The sequence below is a fragment of the Pleurodeles waltl genome, chromosome 6 (genome assembly GCF_031143425.1).
Source record: "Pleurodeles waltl isolate 20211129_DDA chromosome 6, aPleWal1.hap1.20221129, whole genome shotgun sequence".
NCBI classification, from domain to species: domain Eukaryota; kingdom Metazoa; phylum Chordata; class Amphibia; order Caudata; family Salamandridae; genus Pleurodeles; species Pleurodeles waltl.
Window position 1 is genome coordinate 1,328,042,484 of NC_090445.1, and position 19,546 is coordinate 1,328,062,029.

Consider the following 19,546-nt stretch of genomic DNA (forward strand, 5'->3'; position numbering starts at 1 on the left):
TCATTTTACAGTTCAGTTTCTGAAGTATTTTGACTTCTTAAATTTTCCCTATAGATTCTTCTTCTAGGCTGTTCTTCCCTCCTCTGATTATTCTTAGATTGCTTTAATTTCACTTTCTGCCATAATTTAAATGTACCCCATAATCCTAGTATAGAAACAATCACAATTAATAGTCCCTGTACAATTTTCCATAATACCCCATTCCAAATTTGACTATACCAATTACCCACGGAAGCAAATCCATTTCCCAAACTCCTGGTTCCTTCAAATACTTGCTTGAATTAGTTAAATTAGTAAGTCTCTTATCTCCTTATCACTATTGGGTATATACGAACAACAGTGCCTAGCACTAATCATCCTACAGACTCTGCCGTCGTTCACTAAAAGTATATCTGACGCAAGCCTATTTTGAAGTGTCCTAGCTCTATCCGCAGCCAATTCAGTATCTAATGGGAGTATTGCCCCTGTAAAGTTTGTCAGCTTGTTATCCACAATAGTAGACAACTTTCGAATCTTGATTGCGTTCAAAATAATTCCTACAGAAGGAATTACTGCCCCAAAAATGTCTCCCACAATTGCAGAAGAGGTTTCCCTCCTCTGTCGCTCGTGATGTAATTCAGTCACTTTCAGAAATGTCCTTAAATCGTCAATTTGATAAATTTTAGGGAAAACTATTCCCAAATAGCATGTCCCATACCATCCTCTAGGAAGACAGTAATAAGCATTAAGTCCACAAATATAGTAGATTCCAGGAATTGCAGGGTCCTGACCATTCAGCATAAAAGTCAGCTTACTCGGAAACAAAAACACATACCTACATTCACTCGTTCCCACAAATAGAGTGTCAATGCATGATTTCGGCCTATATATACAAAGCTTCCCTACATGTAATGCGTCTAAAGCTAATTTTCCCTGTGTTTTAATAGCGGTGTAAGCATAATCATTTCTATAAGTCCTTTTCTCCAATCCTTTCTCTAACTTCTCCTTCAATGCCTTCCTTCTATGATCAGTATGCCCTATAAAGCTCTTTTCTAATGGGGTTAGTAAGCAGGTTAAATTATTTCTATGGGCGTACGCAGTACCAAACGTCAATGTTGTTTCAAAGAAACCTCTAACTAAGACTATATCATGCTCCTTGGCTATTTTACTCAAATATCTAATAATAGGCACAAAAGAAAACACGAGGTCATAGTTGGAATAAAAATACTGGATATACTCTTGATTATAAAATCTGGTTAGTAGCAAACTACAAGGTATGCCATAAGTTAGCGGCAGGCTATGATACGTAACCCCTTCTCCCACAGAGGAAGGAATTTGCGTACACACAAGACAATTCCTCGCATCCATCGTCTCAACATACTCAGTCAACAACCAATAGAATACACTAGAAGAAAGCTCTCCTTGTGCATTACTATAGTCATGCAAGTATTTTTCGTCTAGCTTAAGCCTCTCTAAGGCTGTTAGGACAGTAGTTTCAGGAACAGAGGCAATAGTAGCCTCCTTCATTTCATGAACAGACATTCCCACAATCATTATTATAAACATTATTCCACACATAATTGCCACTCCAACACTTAAATACCTACAATACCTAATATCTCTAATGCGGTTATTTAACTCAGCCATGATCTGTAAAGAATAAGAAAGTAGTATCAACTCTTAGATAAATCAAAAATGAAGAAAAATATATTATTATTTTTTTTTTTTCTTTTCACAGTTAAATTTCACACGTAGGTACCCCTTTTCTCCTTTGTCAAAATTCATTAGCAGCTTGTCACATCCGGGTTTTCAATTGTCATATCAGGTTATCAATGTCTTTTCCAATCTCATCTCACAGTCTCTTTTCAGATTTATCTAGACCATCTCAAGAACTCAGTTCATCGATCGCCTTCAGGTTGCATCAAAGTACGGATTTGGAACTTCTCTATCAAAACAAAAAGACATAAACTTGTTTTACCATTCACTTGTTGCAGCATATGCCCACTCAGGACCTGCGTATCTCCGACTTGCTACTCTCTTTTTAACCTTCGTTCTCCACTTAAATCTCCTTCACTCAGTTCCTCCTTTCTCGTAGTATCCACTTCTTCCTCTAATGGTTCATTTATTACCAACTCCTCCTTTTTTCTAATTCGCAACTCAGGCCAATTATTTCCTTTTCTCGTTCCTTCACTCAATATTCTCCTCCGGATTGGACTCTTCTCTTTTTCTCTTTCTATGGTGTTTTCTCTTGATGGACCTGCAACGGGTTCCGGAGGATTTGGATCACTTTGTCTTTGATCCGTCTCAACTCTTTCTCCCTCTTGATCTGGCACTTGCTCTGATTGCCTTTCAGCACCGTCTGCTTCTGAGAGAACCCCTTCTGTGACCGGTTCTCCTGCTGTATCCATGGGGTTAGAGTCTTGCTCACCCTCGTATAACTCTTCACTCTCGTCTCTTACAGGCGTGATTGATCCGTCTTACACAAGCTCAGGATCAACCTCAGGATCAGCTTGTTCTTCTTCTGGCTCATTTACAGTCACTTGCTTCGCTGTTGTTGGTGCTCTCAACAACACCTCTTCATGCTCTTGCGGGCTCACCACTCTCTTTGTATGGCTTGCATGTATCCAGTTTGGCAGGCCTGCACACTTTAGAGCTGTCTTAGTTGTTAGCACCACCTGGTTTGGACCTTTCCAACGCGGTTCTAAACAGGTCTTTCGAACGTGCTTTTAGATGACGACCCAATCTCCAGCTGTCAGATTGTGACCTGGGTCATGGATGGGTGGCAGGGTAACAGCCTGCACCTACTGAGAGAAAGAGCGAACCACATCAGCCAGACCTTTGCAGTAGTCCAACACCATATCATCTGTAATATTTATAAATGCATAGGTTGGAATGGCTGGCAATCTCATTGCTCTGCCCATGAGGATCTCATGGGGCGACAGTCCTGTCTTTATGTCAGGAATATTTCGCATTGACATCAATACCAAAGGCAAGGCATCTGTCCAATTTAGATTAGTTGCGGCACACATCTTGGCAATTCTTGACTTCAGTGTACCATTCATTTGTTCCACTGGTCCTGATGCTTCAGGGCGATAGCTGCAATGCAACTTCTGCTCAATGTTTAATGCTGCACATAAGAGTTTTATCACTTCGTTATTGAAGTGAGTTCCTCTATCTGATTCTAAAGAGATTGGAAACCTGAACCATGGTATTAACTCTCTAAGCAACAGCTTTGCTACTGTGAGACTGTCATTTCTTCATGTGGTGTATGCTTTAATTCAATGACTAAACATGCACACAATCACCAACACGTACTTCAATCCACCACATGCAGGCATCTCAATGAAATCCAACTGCATTCTGCTGAATGGTCCTCGTGCTCTTCCAATGTAGCTCAAATTCACCACTGTCCCTTTCCCCACATTTAGTTGCTGACAGATTACACATCGATGACATACTGCCTCCGCTGCTTGTCTGAATTTCGGATTAAACCAATGAACCTTAAAAAGTCTAACCATGGCATCTCTTCCAATATGTGCTTGGCCATGATAATACCTGTCCATTTGAGTCAACAAACTGTTTGGCAACACTATCTGACCCTCCTCAGAAACCCAAATCTCATCAGATCTTTGTATACATTTTAATTTAATCCAGAGCCTTTTCTCTTCCTTGCCTGTATTTTCCTTCAATGTTTTTAATTCTTCTAGAGTATAAATCACCTTTAGGGCAAAACTTGTACAATTGTTCTCTTCTTCAGGCATTAATTCCCACTTGTCCTTAAATGATATACAGTTCAATGCACAAAACCTTGCGACTTGATCTGCATATCCATTTCCCAATGAAATGTAATCCAGCATATTTTGGTGTGCGCTGCATTTTACCACAGCAATTTCTTCAGGTAACTGTATTGCGTACAACAACTCTTTTATTCGGTCGCCATTTCTCACTGGTGTTCCAGTAGAGGTCATAAAACCCCGCTGCAACCATAATTGGCCAAAATCATGAACAATTCCAAATCTAAATTGACTGTCAGTATAGATTGTGACTCTTAATCTTGCAGAAACATAGCATGCTCTAGTAAGAGCTACTAATTCTGCCACCTGTGCAGAGTATACTCCTGGAAGCCAGGAAGCTTCTAACGTGCCTGTAATTGTGCACACAGCATATCCTGCTCTCAGTGTGCCTGTTCCATCTCCGAGACACGAACCATCAACAAAAACAATTTGGTCATTTTCCTCTAAACACGTGTCTCTAATATCAGGTCTCGGTTTTGTACACAGTTCAGTTACCTCAAGACAATCGTGCTCAACGTCGTCTTCTTTTTACATTTCAACAGTATCGCTTGGAAGCAATGTCGCTGGATTCATCACTGTACATCTCTTTAATGTTAAATTTGGAGCACCCAATATACTCGTCTCATACCTTGTCAGTCTTGCACCCGTCAAGTATTGCGTTTTCGGCCTTGTCAGTAAAATCTCAACAGAATGTGGTACCATTACCGTCAAAGGGTATCCCATGACTACCCCCTCACATTGGGAAAGACTTTGACCAACTGCGGCTACTGCACGCAGACAATCTGGTAAAGCTGCTGCAACCGGGTCCAAGGTATCTGAAAAATAAGCTACTGGGCGATAAGCTCCTCTATGGACCTGTGTCAAAACAGACAAAGAACCAGCATCACATTCATGACAAAACAAAGTGAAAGGCTATGTGTAATCAGGCATTACCAACGCTGGAGCTCTGCACAAACTCTCTCTCAATTCAGTAAATGCTTTCATCTGATATTCATCTAGGGTAATGAGACCTGTAACTTCTATATGTGTCAACTGCTGCAAGGGTTTAGCAATTTCGGCAAAATTTGGAATCCACTGTCCACAGTACCCCACCATTCCCAGAAACATTCTGACATCTCTCTGTGAAGTCGGGGGAATTCTCTTCAGTATAATGGTAATCCTCTCCCTTGAGATTCTCCTTAATCCCTCCTCAATCTGATGTCCCAGGTATTTTACAGATTTTTGGCAATACTGCAATTTCACAGTTGAAACTTTATGTCCAAATTATCCCAAATGATTCAACAGGGCAATCGAGTCATGTTTACGTTCGCCCCTTGTCCTGGATGCGATCAACAAGTAATGTACTGTACTAGAGTCGATTGGTATGGCAATTCCAATGACTACAGGTTCTTTTTCAAAATCTTACTAAACAATGATGGTGACTCTGTAAACCCTTGTGGAAGCCTGCACCAGCTGTAAATCTGTCCAAGAATTTGAAACTAAAAAGAAACTGACTATCCTCATGAAGTGGCACAGAAACGAAAGCTTGTGACAGATCTACCACTGTAAACCACTCTGCATTGCAAGGAATCTGAAACAGTATCACTGCTGGATTTGGCACCACTGGACAACATTTAACCACCAAATCATTCACTTTTCGCAAGTCCTGCACAACAAGCACTTTCCTGCATGGCTTCTTTAAGCCCATTATTGATGAATTGCACTGGCTGCTCAATACTTCTTTCAAGACTCCTTGTTTTAGAAAATCTCCAGTTATCTGTGCCACCTTCATTAGAACATCTTGTGGCATGTTATACTGTGGAAGCTCGGAAATACTGCATTGGGCTTCAGAATGATCAGCTCTACTCCCTTAATCAGACCTACTTCATTACCTGTCAGGTCCCTGACTTCTTCCTTCACTGTTCCCTGCAAGTCTGCATGCAGGTCTTTCACAGTAAACATTGGGAAAATTTCAATCAGTGGGCATTGTTAACCATCATTTCAGTCACCTGTTCTTCCTCATTATCACTATTTGTTTGAACTTCTATTCCAGTGTCCGAACAATTAATGGACCATTTCGTCTTACACAGGACATCTCTCCCCAATAGAGATACGGGACTCAAATCACATGCCACAAATCTATGTAGTCCCTGGTAATTTCCAGTTTCAGCCTGCACTGGTTCTGTGATTGGGCTTATCAACTGTCTATTTTCCACTGCCATAACTTGAACTGTCCTGCCTGAAAGAGGTAAATTCGGGACTTCTATACTTCTCTCTGTAGAGCGTGTAGCTCCTGTATCCACTAAGAATGAGTCCTTGTAACCCATCACTTTCCCCTTCAGGAAAGGTCCTCTCTGATCTACTTCTAGGGAAGCTGCAATCATACAAGCTCCTTCATCCGAACTGTCACTCATCCATTCTTCGTTTATTTCATCCTCACTATAAAATGGAAATTGGTGCACTGTGTTATTACTATTGTCTTGTCTTTGACCTGTGACCTGCTGAGTAAGCATCACCTGTTGCTGCTCCATCGGTGCTTGAGGTATCTGCATTTGCTGTCTAGGTACCATGGGAACCTGCTGCTGAATTGGTTGCAATTGGGTAAATTGTGCACGTGGCACCTGCATTTGCTGTACCGGTATAAAATTCTGTCCTCGATTCTGGACATTGGGAATAAATCCTTTCATTTTTGGAACTTTCACAGTTTGAAACGTACTGACATCACCACTTTGCTGAACAACACCATCCTGTGCCATCAACGAACACTCCCTCTTCCAGTGTCCTACGTTTCCTCACAAGTGACACAGCAACATCTTTTTCATCCCCTGCATATCATTCTGAACCACTACAGATTCTAACTCTGGACTACGCATCATGTCAACTCCACGTCCTCTACCTCTCACTTGAGGCTGCAACATAACAGCTCTGTGCTGCGGCGGCATAGGTGGTACTATAGCTCCCTGCACTCCTGTTTGAGCTGCCTTTATTTGCATCGCCAACGCTTTCTACTTCAGCCTTTTCAGTTTCAATTCAATCTTGTCACTACAGTATTTTGCATATTGCAATACCTCATCAATCGGCTTTGGCTGCCAGCAAAACAAATTACTTTTGTTCATCTGCCCTACTTCTGGTCTCAAACCTTCGACGAACCTGAGCACAAAATGCACCATGTCTTTAGGCTCAATTGCTTCCTTGCAACTGTACTCCTTGAATGCCTTTAACAATCTTTCATAGTAAGTATGTATTGACTCTAAACTGTTCTATCAATCCTCTGCCAATCAGTATTTTTGGGAGAAATTCTTGTCTTCAGGAACTCGATCACCTTATAATAATTTTTCATTACCTCAGGTTAAGGTGCACCTGTTACTTTGTCCCTTTCAGGTTCACTTGTTGGCCAGTCCACTGCTCTCTTACACTCAACCCACAAGTCAGCTAGTACTACTATCTCCAATAGCGTGTTCAAGTCCTCCCACAGACATTTAGAAAGTTTTACAAATCTATCTGCTGATACCATTCGACCGGCTTCTCTCATTTTTGGGTACTCATTTGTAAATTACAATATATCACTCCTGTCCCATGGGACATGAACAAACTGCCCTCCAGGAATCTCTCTCATCTGATGCATCTTTACTGATTCCCTTTCTTTTTGAACCTCCTCAGACCCTTCTTCTTGTGAATCCCGTTTTTGCTTATCTTTTTTGTTTGTCCGTCTACCTTCCCACTTCTCTAATGCTCCCCAAATCTGAGCACTCTGCTGAGGGTTCATTCCTGCTGATCTCATGTGTTCAAAATCCTTTGCCTCAAAATCTAATCTGTAACTGCAGTTCAAATGCTTTGTTTTCACAATCTCAATGTGATGTTTCTCTGCTAGCTCTGCCAATTTCTGATGTATTTTACTCACTTCTCTTGTAATCTTTGGACATAAATACCTTAGCTCTTCTTCAGTGTAGGATTCCAGTCTGTTCACACCCATTGTTCCCTCAACTAGTTCGGTTGCTTCTATATTCAACCTTACACGATTTATCTGCCCTTCGCTTTTGGATGCATTTTGAGGAGTGTTTAGACTGTCTAACCATTCACTCAATTGCTGGGCTGACAATCCCTGTAATGAAATGTTACTTGCATTTGGTACTGGTAGCTGTTGCACCACTGCACCTGAAGCTTGCAGTGTCAAAAGTGTCAAACTCTCGCATTCAGGCCATTTACTGCATCTGGAAGTGCTACAAGTGGACTAAGATCCATTAAAGGTCTAGATCCATTGAAAGACTGACCTGCGGGTGACATCATCTGCACAGGATCACTCACTCCCCTTCTCACAAGGCTTTGTGACATTTCGTTCTGCTCCTCTGCGCTTGATTTCTTTTGTGCAAATAAGGGTACCACTGGACCAACAGTAATTGGTAGCGATATTGCATCTAGAGCTTCCCTAACACTCGCACCTTGTGGGAATGCTACCCCCATTGCCTGGTTCATGACTGGTGTAATATCTGACTGTGTTCCTGTCATTGGTGTAAATTTTGGCAAACCCTGTGCCTGTGCCGAAGGCAATAACATTGGGGTCGGCTCTGTTTGAACTAGCATTGGCTTTGGAAGCACTTGCTCCTTTGGCACCATTATGTTCGGGTCTGTCTCAAGAACTGGTACATCTGGATGAATTCTCTGTATCGAAGGTGGATGCATCTGAGCTTGAACCACAGTAGTAGTTACTGCATTAGGTGTACCTTTTACTTCCCCCTGGTATTTGTCCACTACCTGCCTGAGCTGCTCCCTCAGTTCCCTGTAATTGTATTGGAGTGGTTGTAGTGGCACTAGTACCTGGACCCCCTGAGTAGGTCGCAAAGGGTGGAGGTTGATCCCTTAACAACTGCGTAATGAGATCCTCAACATCAGAATCTTCATCATCTATATAAGACTTCCACTTTTTCTTTTTTCCTGCACTTTCATTCTCTTTAGCGCCATCTTCCTTCTCTGCCTCATCTTTCTCCGTAATGGCAGGAAACAACTTAGCACACTGTAGTGTCTCTGCTCTCCATCTTTTCTGTTCCCAATCCCATCTAGCTTCAGCTAAAGATTTCTCTACCCGTTTCATTCTCTTTTTCATTTCTTGTTGCTGTCTGGCCACCAGTTCCCGAACCGCTAAAGCCTCAAACTGTGCTGGTCTCGGTAACGGCTTCATCTCATATAAAGCCATTCACAGTTCATCAAGAATTCTCAAATTAAATGTTCCATGCTCTGGAAACGCTAAGGACCCTCGCTTCTTAGTTAGCTTACACCACTGCTTCAACCACAGACATGGTGCCACACCTCGCTCCTCCATTACAATGTAAGCTGGAGAATTTTCCGGTGGGGTCAGCTCCCCCACTGACGCCTTAATGTAAGAATCACCCTTCATCGCACTTCTAAACGCTTTGAAAAATTTCATTTTGTCTGTTTTATTTATTTCGATTCAATAATGAAAATACTTTTTCTCCCAGGATTCCTTTCACCCGCTTACTCAACCAATTGCCTCTTACGGATGGCTGCCAATCCATTCGCAACTCTTCTCATTAACCAACCTATCCCAGCACGGCACATTCTGACGTCACAGTCACACACAGTGGCTGACAAAGTCTTGCGGCTCGTCTTCCGACTTCATTTCACTCAACTAATTCAAATTATTGCGAGCACTTTAACCAAATACCAATAACTAAACAAACCTGCCGGTTTACTACAGGAAGGGACACAATCGCTTCAGAGACCTTACGGATTTTCACTAATGGCTCTTTTGCTCATGTAGCTATTCCTCTTTCTCAGTCTCCCACATTCGCAAGCAAAATTCGACCCGCAAATTTTACTCTCAGCTGATCATTGGGTCTGTCCTGGTGCACATCTCACACACTGACTTGTTGACCACGCCCGATCAACCTACTAAACCAGACAGATTACAACATATAACCAAGTGTCTCCTACACTTGTCAATATACTCCGGAGTCTTAGACCACGCAGGGTCCGTACATCACCAACCACCACGTGGACAATTTTTAAGCACAAAGCGCCACACACATGTGAAGTTTGCCGACTTCCTTACTCTCATTCTACGGAGTACGCACACTCCTACTAACCTCAACTGGAGTACGCAGACTCCCTACTTACTTCACATACATCACAATTAACCTGCGATTTGCTTAAGCTTGTGCAAGTGCTACCTACCACTTTCACATTATCTCAAAACACGCTGAGAACATACCCAACTTCACTAGCAGGATCCCGGATCTGGGAAAGTCATTTCTGGGCTTAAGGGGACATCATCTTTGCTACAGTTGCCATTTCAGAAAAACTAAATTCAAACCTCATAAAAATACGAACAAATAATCTTAACTTAAACTACTACCATAACCAATAATCACCACATAACTAGTTCCCCAAGGAAACTAACCATCAAGCTGCTACCAGAAACTGCTAGCACGCCTGGTCCTTAGTAAGTAAACTTACAAGTGGACGCATATAGGTCGATGAACCTTTTGAATCACATGGAGTATCCTAGTTATGCCGTGACCATTGAACAATAAACAACATCAATAATCATGAAACAATTTTAGTTAATCACCTTCAAACCTATCTACTCATGAATAACCACAACTCGTTAAAGAGTTAACAATTTTTATTTCCCTGTTGCTTACAATTCTGAATCATCTGTTAGTTAGAACTTTATTCAGTTTAATAATTCATTAATAAAACATCATCACTTAAGAAAACTTATGCGTAAAGGTAATTAAATAAGCTACAATATTAGCATTGATAGTGAAGTTCAGCAATTAAGTTCGTCAGTCAATTGTCTCTGTCAACGTCACCCTTCAACAGCCTACCTAACCAAGATTAGCATCAGCATGTGGGTCTTCATGCAAAAACAATTTGGAGAAAACATTATTTTGGAAAAAATCTACCTAGATGAGGATATCTATAATCAGCACAGTTGGTACCTACAAGAAAAGCTACCTATCCAGGATGGATCTGCAACAGATCAGTCTTCATCTTCAGGTCATCAATTAGTCAGCTACAAATCAGGCTCACAGTATGAACCCAATATCAGCACCTCGGACAGCGTCTCCTGACGTCATCAGTTTTCTTCCTGCAACTCTGATCTCTCGCCCCTTGTCATGACTTTTTATTAGGGTCTCTTAGTCCATCCCCCTAATTGCTAATTGCCAGTCAGTCCGCAGATATGACTTTAACCTATAGTTTTTGTTTACCAAATCTACTAATTTTCAAGTCACAAGATGCGGATTGGTTCTTCATGCGATGCCTTCATCATCCGGCTCATCAGGTATCAAAATTGTAGCAAAATTGTTGCATATGGGTCTTCAGACAGTGCCTCTGTTGTTCAAGTCCTGGGAAAGTACATTTAGCCTGCTCTACACATAATTGTAGCAAATTTTCTTCATCATCTCCTTTCTGCCTGTACATTGCAGAAAATTCTAGCTAAGTAACTTGAACTTCGAATGGGTCAAGGTTGTATACAGCAGTTTCCAGTCCTTTGCAAGGCATTCAGTTTTTTCATGTCTCGAGTGTGCGAGGCCCAATAGAACTAGGCTTTTAGTTCAGCTAACTTAGTACTATAAATTAATTTAAAACATAGGATCCATCTCATTATGACATATCATTACATTTTTCTCATATATTTTCATTATTGCGTACAATTTCAGTTGTTTTAGTACACATGGTGATCATACCCCGAGGGCACATTTTTCAAACGTGCAATTTTTTTTTCTACTATTAATTTCTCTATACATTTTCTCATTAGTAATAACAAATAAATCATTAATAATTGTCTTAATTAGCATATTTGCTTCAACAAAACTATCCATCTCATAAATCCGCAATTAAGTTTTCTTTGAAAGAGGTCTGGTTATGGACTGAAGTTATAAATCCGTCTGTGATATACCTAACGAGAGTAATGCATCTGCTATTTTTTTCTTTTTTTTAACTCAAATGCCACAGCTCTAAGAGACACAGGGGTTGACTTCGATTTTAATACTTCCTGTTGTGACGAATAGCACTAGGAAGACACAGGAGTATGGCATCAAGCCTGAGAGTAAAGCAGAGATTGGGATTTTACAAACTAAAGAGTCAGCATAAAACATTTTGACTAGGGCAAATCGAATTTAAATTTTCAGATTGAGTGTTTTGCCTTCAGCTGTCACAAATGTAATCACATTTAACCTTGCCTCTGTGCTCACTGCCTGCTCACAACTTTTCATGCTCTTTCCAGGGCATCCTCTTGGAACATCGTGAGATGGAAGCCGGAGACAAAGTCAATGTCACCGCCATCGTTGAAGCAGCTGAAAAGATACAACAGCAGCCAGGAACTCCTAAACTGTAAAAACTAATGTTTAACATTAGGAAGCACAGTAGCAGCGTCTGTGCAAAACTGCTCTGAATTCGAAGTCTGTATTTTGTATAATAGTTAATGGTGAATGTCGATAGGCTGAAGAAGTAACTTGGTTATGGAAATGTATGTTGGTGCTTAGGGTCTTCAGGTACCTGCTTTTCCTAGATGCTGTTTCTCTTCCGACTGTACTAATGAAGGCCTAAGTCTAAAAGCTTTAGGACTTGGGCTGGATGATCACAGGGAGAACTAGAAAGGCTGAAAGGAATGCTGGTGCATTGTCGACTCAGTGCAAGACTTTGGAAATCAATTATTCCAAATAAAGATTGTACTTTTAAATACTATTCTATTCATTTTTGAAGTCAGTTGTCCTTTTATTGAAATGTAATAAAACCAATTATAATTCACCTTTCCCCAGTTGAAGTATTGCAGTCAAAACAGAATTCTGCGTTGGTCAAGACTTGGAACTTTCCCAACCTTTACTGTAAGCTGTGGTTCTGGCTGTCTCTGTTGAAATGAACTGACCTCCATCCCCACACCCAGGAAATTGACAACATCATCATAACCACCAGAATCATCCAGACCCTGCTCCCATGCAGAAAAGAGCTAAAGGCTCCCGCTTCAAATAAAACTACATTTGTACACCTTATAAATCTACTTTTTATGTACTTGGATGTAGCAGCCAGCATACCTACTTGGCTGTAAACAGTAGTTGATCATACTTTTGGCTGGCTGCTGGGCCTTTGCCGTATTTGTGCTATACAATCACTCTTCGTGCAAACAGAAGCAAGCTTTATATACCCCAAACCTTGCTATAAGGTTAGCAGTACAAATAAGTGGTTTTGGGGAAGAGCTAATTTTTTGATATGACACTCATTTGGAGGCCAATGAATGGGAGTTAGACCTCTTGGGAGAACTGGCTTAAGCGTCTTAGAACAAACCAGCCGCGGCCCGTCCTTTAAGGAGGGCGGGGGCATGCACCCCACCAATCTTTTGCCCCTCGAGAAGAGTGCCTGTCAGGCTGAGCAAAGGTCAGTCTGACAGACACTCTTCATTTTCAGATCAGGCCGCCAGGAGCAAGACATGCACGATTTGTGCAGACTCCTGGCTGCCTGAGCTGAACTTTGCTGGGCCGAAGAGGTCACAGCTCCTATGGGTGTGACCTCCTCAGCTCAGCAAAGGTGCTTCAAGGCCCTTCCCCTCGGTGATGAGGGGAAGTGTCACTCATTGACTCCAACCTGGGCGCCTCAGGTTTAAGCCCTGAAGCGTCCAGGGCGAGTGTCAATCAGTGACACCTCATCACAGAGTGGGGTGGGGTCAGGAGTCTCACTGACCCCATCCCACTCTGTGACGAAGTTGGGACTGCTGACTTCACTCATTGGCTGACCGATTGCAGCAGCCCCAACCTTCCTGGGACCTCCGAGGCAGAGCTGAAGGTAAGTGTGTGTTTTTTTAAAATGAATGTTTGGTGCATGCGTGTATGTTTGAATATTTGGTGTGTTGTGAGTGAATGAGTGTGAGTGTGCTTCCTGCCTGCCCCCCTCCCTCCTAAAATTACTGACAGCCACTGGAGCAAACAGATATTACTGGGCTCCAACTACAACAATTGAAGTGGTTTATTACTGGTGTCCTTAGCCACCTTACAGTTGGATCCCCAACCAATTATCAAGTACTTAACTGTAGTACTTGTTCCTATTGGTAACGTACCAACGTGCAAACCAAGGCGTACCCAAGGAAGTGATGAGCGTTTGCAACCTCAAGTAAGCACTTCTAGACACGGATTTTTGTTGAAGAATGGTTGATTGTAGGTTAAAATACTGGGATTTATAATGGTATATTCTTATTCTAACGTTCATTCTTACAGGTAGCAATCAATTAAAATGAGGAAAATCTCTTGAGGAGCCCCCAGACAACCTTGCAGTCGGCATCCTGAAACTACACTGGAATAAGTTGAAATAGTAAATTAACAGGCTTGAAAGCCTCCTTTTTGCCAGTGGATCTTCCAACCCCTTGCTCTTAACTTTAGTGTATTCAATCTTCTACTTCACCCTAGTCAAAAGCCCCAAGAACCTACTTGCCTGGAATAAAGGAAGTGAAGTTTCAAAGTCTTCTTTTCTCCCAGTAGCTCTTTCACCTCCCGCTTTCTTGCTCCCAAGGTTACCATTATCCTTTCGGTCCAGAGCATTTAAAGGCTGCCCTGTTCTCCCTAGGACCTTCCCGTGCGACCTTCCAATATTTTATTGAAAGCTCTGGGGAGGTGTTGGTCCCCGGGGCTCAAAAGAGCCCTAGGAGGGGAGCCCATGTGCCCCTTCCTTTTTTTTATTTTTTTAACTATGGTGAATGCAACCGAGACCTGACCCACTCGAGCGCTATCCTGAAGACTCCTGTAGTTTTTTTTTGTTTTTAAATATGCCAGCTTTGCAGCTCCACCGCAATTTTGACAAAAAATTAAAAACAAAAACTGCTTTTTTGCCCTGGCGGGGTCTCTTTGGGACACTAGCACCTGGGCTAGTGGATCAGGGTATTCCTACCCAGCCCCCTTTCCTTTTCTTTCCAAACGCCCTGCCTGGCATTGACTGCTCAATGGGGTTTTGGCCGCTTGAGGCAAACCCCCAATGTGCATGGCCAAAGGCCGTGCGTGGCTTGGGGTTGGTTGCTTATAAGGGGTAGGATGCAGCGCCTAGCCACAGGACAGGCCCTGCAGCCAATCCCCTGCGGCACACGGACGATTGCCGTGCATGGTGTGGGGTTGGCTGCAGCCAGGCCCTGCGGCCAATTAACATAGTCATTCAAATTACTCAACATTAAAAAAACCATAGCAATTCACTTCAAAACAAAGGTTACAGGGATTTTATGATTAGGTTCCCATTTTACTCGCACATAACCATATACATTGAGTACTTATGGCTATCTCAAGTAACTGTCAACAAATTGGCTGGGCCCTGGTGGCAGTCCTCAGGCCAAAATCGCCAGGGGAGGGAGGCGCCTCTTGGCCCACCTCTTCTTTTAGCTATTCGGTGGCCCCAGGAGGTGGGGTCCCCTTGGCCGTAATAGGCCCATGGAAGGGGGCTTCATGATCCTTTCCCATGTTGCCCAAGTATGGGCCACAGGGCCTGTCTGCAGGACAGGCCCTCCGGCCAACCTCCTCCATCCTCCCCCGGCACAGCCAAAGGCTGTGCAGAGGTGGGTGCCTCTGGAGGTACGGCTGCAGGCCCTGTTGTCAATTCTTGCTGCGCACGGCCGTAGGCCAGGCCCTCCAACTAAGCCACGCCACGCACGGCCAAAGGCCTTGCGTGGTGCAGTTGGGTGTCTATTGGGGGTTGGCCATAGGGCCTGGACCAACAGACAGAGCAACTCATTAACAAAACAATGTAGAAATTAACTAAAAAGCAAAGGTTGCAGGGATGGTTTAGTTAGATTCAGATTTTAACCCAATACCCTCACCCACCCCTAAACCTTAAAACGCCCTTTCTACACTTGCCTGCAAAATACTTACATTTTTGATGAGAAGGCATGCGTGATAAATGCATATGTGTGGTTACATTTTGAGTGGTAAATACATATGTGTCAAAGGCATATGCGTTGTAATGGATGAGTCATAAAAGTATTGCATGGTAACAACTGCATTATAAAATATTTTACTGTTATGAGGCCATCAGAATTATGCGTTAATTGGAGACACCACTCTGAGATGTCACCTCTTTCAAGCAGGCAACCTCTTAGTGGGGAATACTTGGAAAAATATGTGGACATTAGCAGAGTGATTATGCTTTCCACATTTATTCCTATTATTTCCCCACCCCCATAATCGTAAAACAGAGGAGAGAAATAATGTGAATGCTTACAGGCATTAGACACTAGTAATGGCGATCTAAGAAGGGTCCACTATAGGTGCCCTATGGATCTCCAATCTAGGTTTGAAGGTCTCACTTCATGCAACAGGCTGAGCCTCATTGGCCACACATGATTATCCGGCTCACTGAGGAAAAATAATATACCTACACAACTGCCGAGGAATAAAACATAGGGCTGGGGTGCATGCTCTTCGGAGCAATGCATAGCACATTCCGTTTAGAAAAATAATAGGTAATTTGTGCCTCTACTGACTGAATGATATCAATTGCAAAAGCTAAACAGTCAATGGAAAAGCCAGTATTTGTCATCTATGCTAAAGCAATTTGCTTAGAGAATGTGTGGATAAATTGGAGTGGAGTAGATTAGAGTGGCAGATTAGATTTGGGGTAGATTGTCTTAGAGTGGATTGAATTCGGGTAGCTTGCACTGGAGTGGAGTTGGCTACATTGGAGTGAGGTAGATTGGAATTAAGTCTTGTAGATTAGGGTAGAGTGGGTTAGGTTGGAGTGGAGTAGAGTAAATTGGGTGGATTGGATTGTGATAGATTAGAATGGAGTGGGGAGATTTGGAAGGAGTGGAGTTGATAATAAGTGTAATAAGATAAAATAGTATAACTACGTGCATCCAAATCAACAAGTATATACATATTTACAAATGTAGGGACACTGCCCAGTCCTCAGTGCCCATGGGCCTCAGGGCCACATCACATAGTCCAAGGCCCCACATCACTCCTGGAACAACACGGAGAGAACACTGCAGGAGCATCAGGTCAGGGGGACGGGGAATGGGTGGGCACCTCAGCCGGAAGATGGTAAAACGCCACTGGTCCTGGAGGGGGCAACATGCCCAATACTCTGTCCTGGGGAATGCAAGGCCACAGTCTCTTAATTGGGTGACTTACCCACTGGCTCTGAAGGGGGGGCAACATGCCCTGTGCTTGGTCCTGGGGAGTGTAAGGCCACAGTCTCTCAAGTGGATGGCTTCTTCCACTGGTTCTGGAGGGGGCATTGTGCCCAGTAAGCTTCATCCTGTGGAGGATGGGGTGAGTGGATGGCTTCTCCACTGGATCTGGAGGGGACATTGTGCCCAGAGAGCTTCATCCTGTGGAGGATGGGGTGAGTGGATGGCTTCTCCACTGGTTCTGGAGGGGGCATTGTGCCCTGTGATGCAGACCTCACCTGGGTGTCAGACCCACAGGATTTGCAGGGGCCAGGCTGCACAACAGACCTGGATGCAGGACTACACACTGTCTGCTGGCGGTGACAGCTGCTCAGTGGTGGCAGTGGTGGGGGGAGGCTCCAGCCCATCCACTGCAGTCTCGGACGGCTGAGCACTGAGGCTGCTGCTGCTGGCAGTGGTGGTGGTGGCAGTGGTGGGAGGAAGGCTCCAGCCCATCCCCTGCAGCCTCGGACGGCTGCCCACTGGGGCTGCTGCTAGTGGCTGTGCTGGCAGTGGTGGGGGGAGGGTCCAGCCCATCCCCTGCAGCCTCAGACGGCTTCCCACTGGGGCTGCTGCTGCTGGTAGTGGTGCTAGTGCTGGCAGTGGTAGGTGGAGGCTCCAGTCCAACCCCTGCAGCCTCGTACGGCTGCCCACTGGGGTTGCTGCTGCTGGTGGCGGTGCTGGCAGTGGTGGGGGGGAAGGCTCCAGCCCATCCCCTGCAGCCTCGGACATCTGCACCACCATGGTTGGTGGTGGGGACTCTGAGTCCCTGCACCAGGCCCCTTGTCTCTACTGCCTGCTGTTGCAGGCCACTTGCCCATCCTTCCTGCAGCTGGGGCTGCCTCCTTGCCCTTCTGTCCTGCAGCTGGGATGCCTCCTTGCCCTTCTGTCCTGCAACTTGGGCTGCCTCCTTGCCTTTCCTTCCTGCAGCTGGGGCTGACTCCTTGCCCTTCCTTGACGCACTTGGGGCTGGCACCCTGGCCGCCTGGATGGCTGGTCGCCGGGATCCTTTCCCACCTGGAGTAGTTGGGGACACTACTGTGCCCGTGGACTGGGTGGCTGAGTTGCTTGCTTGGGTTTTGACCACCCTGGCCTGACGTGAGGGAGGGGGGAGGGGTGGGGAAGAGGTCAGTGGCAGAGAGGAAAAGCTTCTTAGGGACATTGGGGCGGGAAGAGGGAGATGGTTTGGGAGTGGAGGAAAAGGGAGTGGTGGTAGGAGGTGTCTGTCTGCTGTGTTTGGGTGCAGGTGCATGGGCTGGTTGTGAGGTGGATGGCTTTTAGGTGTCTGAGTGCTTGCGTTTGTGTAATTTGGGAGAAGGGGGCACAGACACAGGGGACGTGTGCATGGATGTGGGGGCAGTGTCTGCCAGTGAGGGGCGTGTACTGTTAGGTCTACTGGTGATAGTGGTAGTGGATGAGGATGTAGTGCATGCAGGTGTGAGTGGAGACGCAACTGGGAGAGGTGGAAGAGGTGGAAGAGGAGGAGGGGGCCACAGTGGATGTTGGTATGTCTGATTTTGGATGGTGTTTGTGTGAGTGCCTGTGGGATGAAATGTAGGGCTTGTTTGCCATGTCCACTCTTGTGTGTTGTCATGGGTGCATGCTCGTCTGACTGTGTGCTTGGGATAGGTTGGGGTTGAGGGAAATGGGATTGGGAAGAGGAATTTGTAGGGGGGAGGCTGGAAACAGGGACAATGGCTGCCATCAGAGGGAAGGCCAGAGCCTGGATTGATGGGCCGCGAAGCCAGTGTGAATGCCCTCCAGGAATGCTCTTGTCTGTTGCATTTGGGCTACCAGCCCCTGGATGGCATTCACAATGGTTGACTGCCCAACAGAGATGGATCCCAGGAGGTCAATAGCCTCCTCAATCAAGGCAGCAGGGCTAACTGGGGCAGGGCCTGAGGTGCTTGGGGCTAAGGAGCTGCCCACTCTCCTGGGTGCGCGGGCATGGGAAACTCGCTGAGTGGCTGCTGGGAGGGCAGTGCCACTGCCAGTATGCGGGCCATCAGTGGGGTCAGGGTTTGACGGGCACCCCTTCCTCGTTGGGAGGCCATCCCCATCTGGGCCTCCGCTGTCTTCCGTCCCCAGTGTCTCAGGTCCTCCCACCATTTCTGACAGTGGGTTCTCTGCCTGCTGTAGACCCCAAGGGTCCGCACGTCCTTAGCGATGGCCATATACCCTTCTTTTGATGGGCGCTGACCTGCAGGGTAATAGACACAGGGAAAGGTATTAGTCCGACCGTCCTGCCTGTTACACTCATGGCCCAGCATGCCCCTTGCCATCCCCATTACCACCATACATGCTGCACACTGCCCAGGGCCCATCCACCACCCACCCCTTACATGAGGGCTTCACACACAGCACTCCATGCATTCACGCCCTCTGCATCGTACTTCCGGTGTACTCACCTGTTGATCTGTAGGCCCATACAGCAGTCGGTACTGGGGTAGGACCCCATCCACCAGTCACTCCAACTCTGCCGAGGTGAAGGTAGGGGCCCTTTCCCCAGTCACACGAGCCATGGTCAGTTCCAGACACAGGTCACAGCAGCACATGCAGTGTAGGTCCTCTCCTGTTAAAGGTCAGGTAGCAAGTGAGGAATTAGATAGAAAATGGCGGTGACGTCCAGGGCGGT

General features: G+C 44.9%; 1 protein-coding gene across 3 annotated transcripts in view; it reads left to right on the forward strand.

Annotated features, from left to right (window-relative positions):
• The window catches only part of PRXL2A (peroxiredoxin like 2A), a 156,103-nt gene extending 143,633 nt beyond the window's left edge, over positions 1-12,470 (forward strand). For all 3 annotated transcript variants that reach the window (XM_069240646.1, XM_069240647.1, XM_069240645.1), the window contains exon 6: positions 12,001-12,470. In XM_069240646.1, coding sequence (XP_069096747.1) covers positions 12,001-12,111 — 111 coding nt within the window. In that variant the 3' untranslated portion in view covers positions 12,112-12,470. The remainder of the gene's footprint in view (positions 1-12,000) is intronic.
• The last annotated feature ends 7,076 nt before the right edge of the window (positions 12,471-19,546 follow it).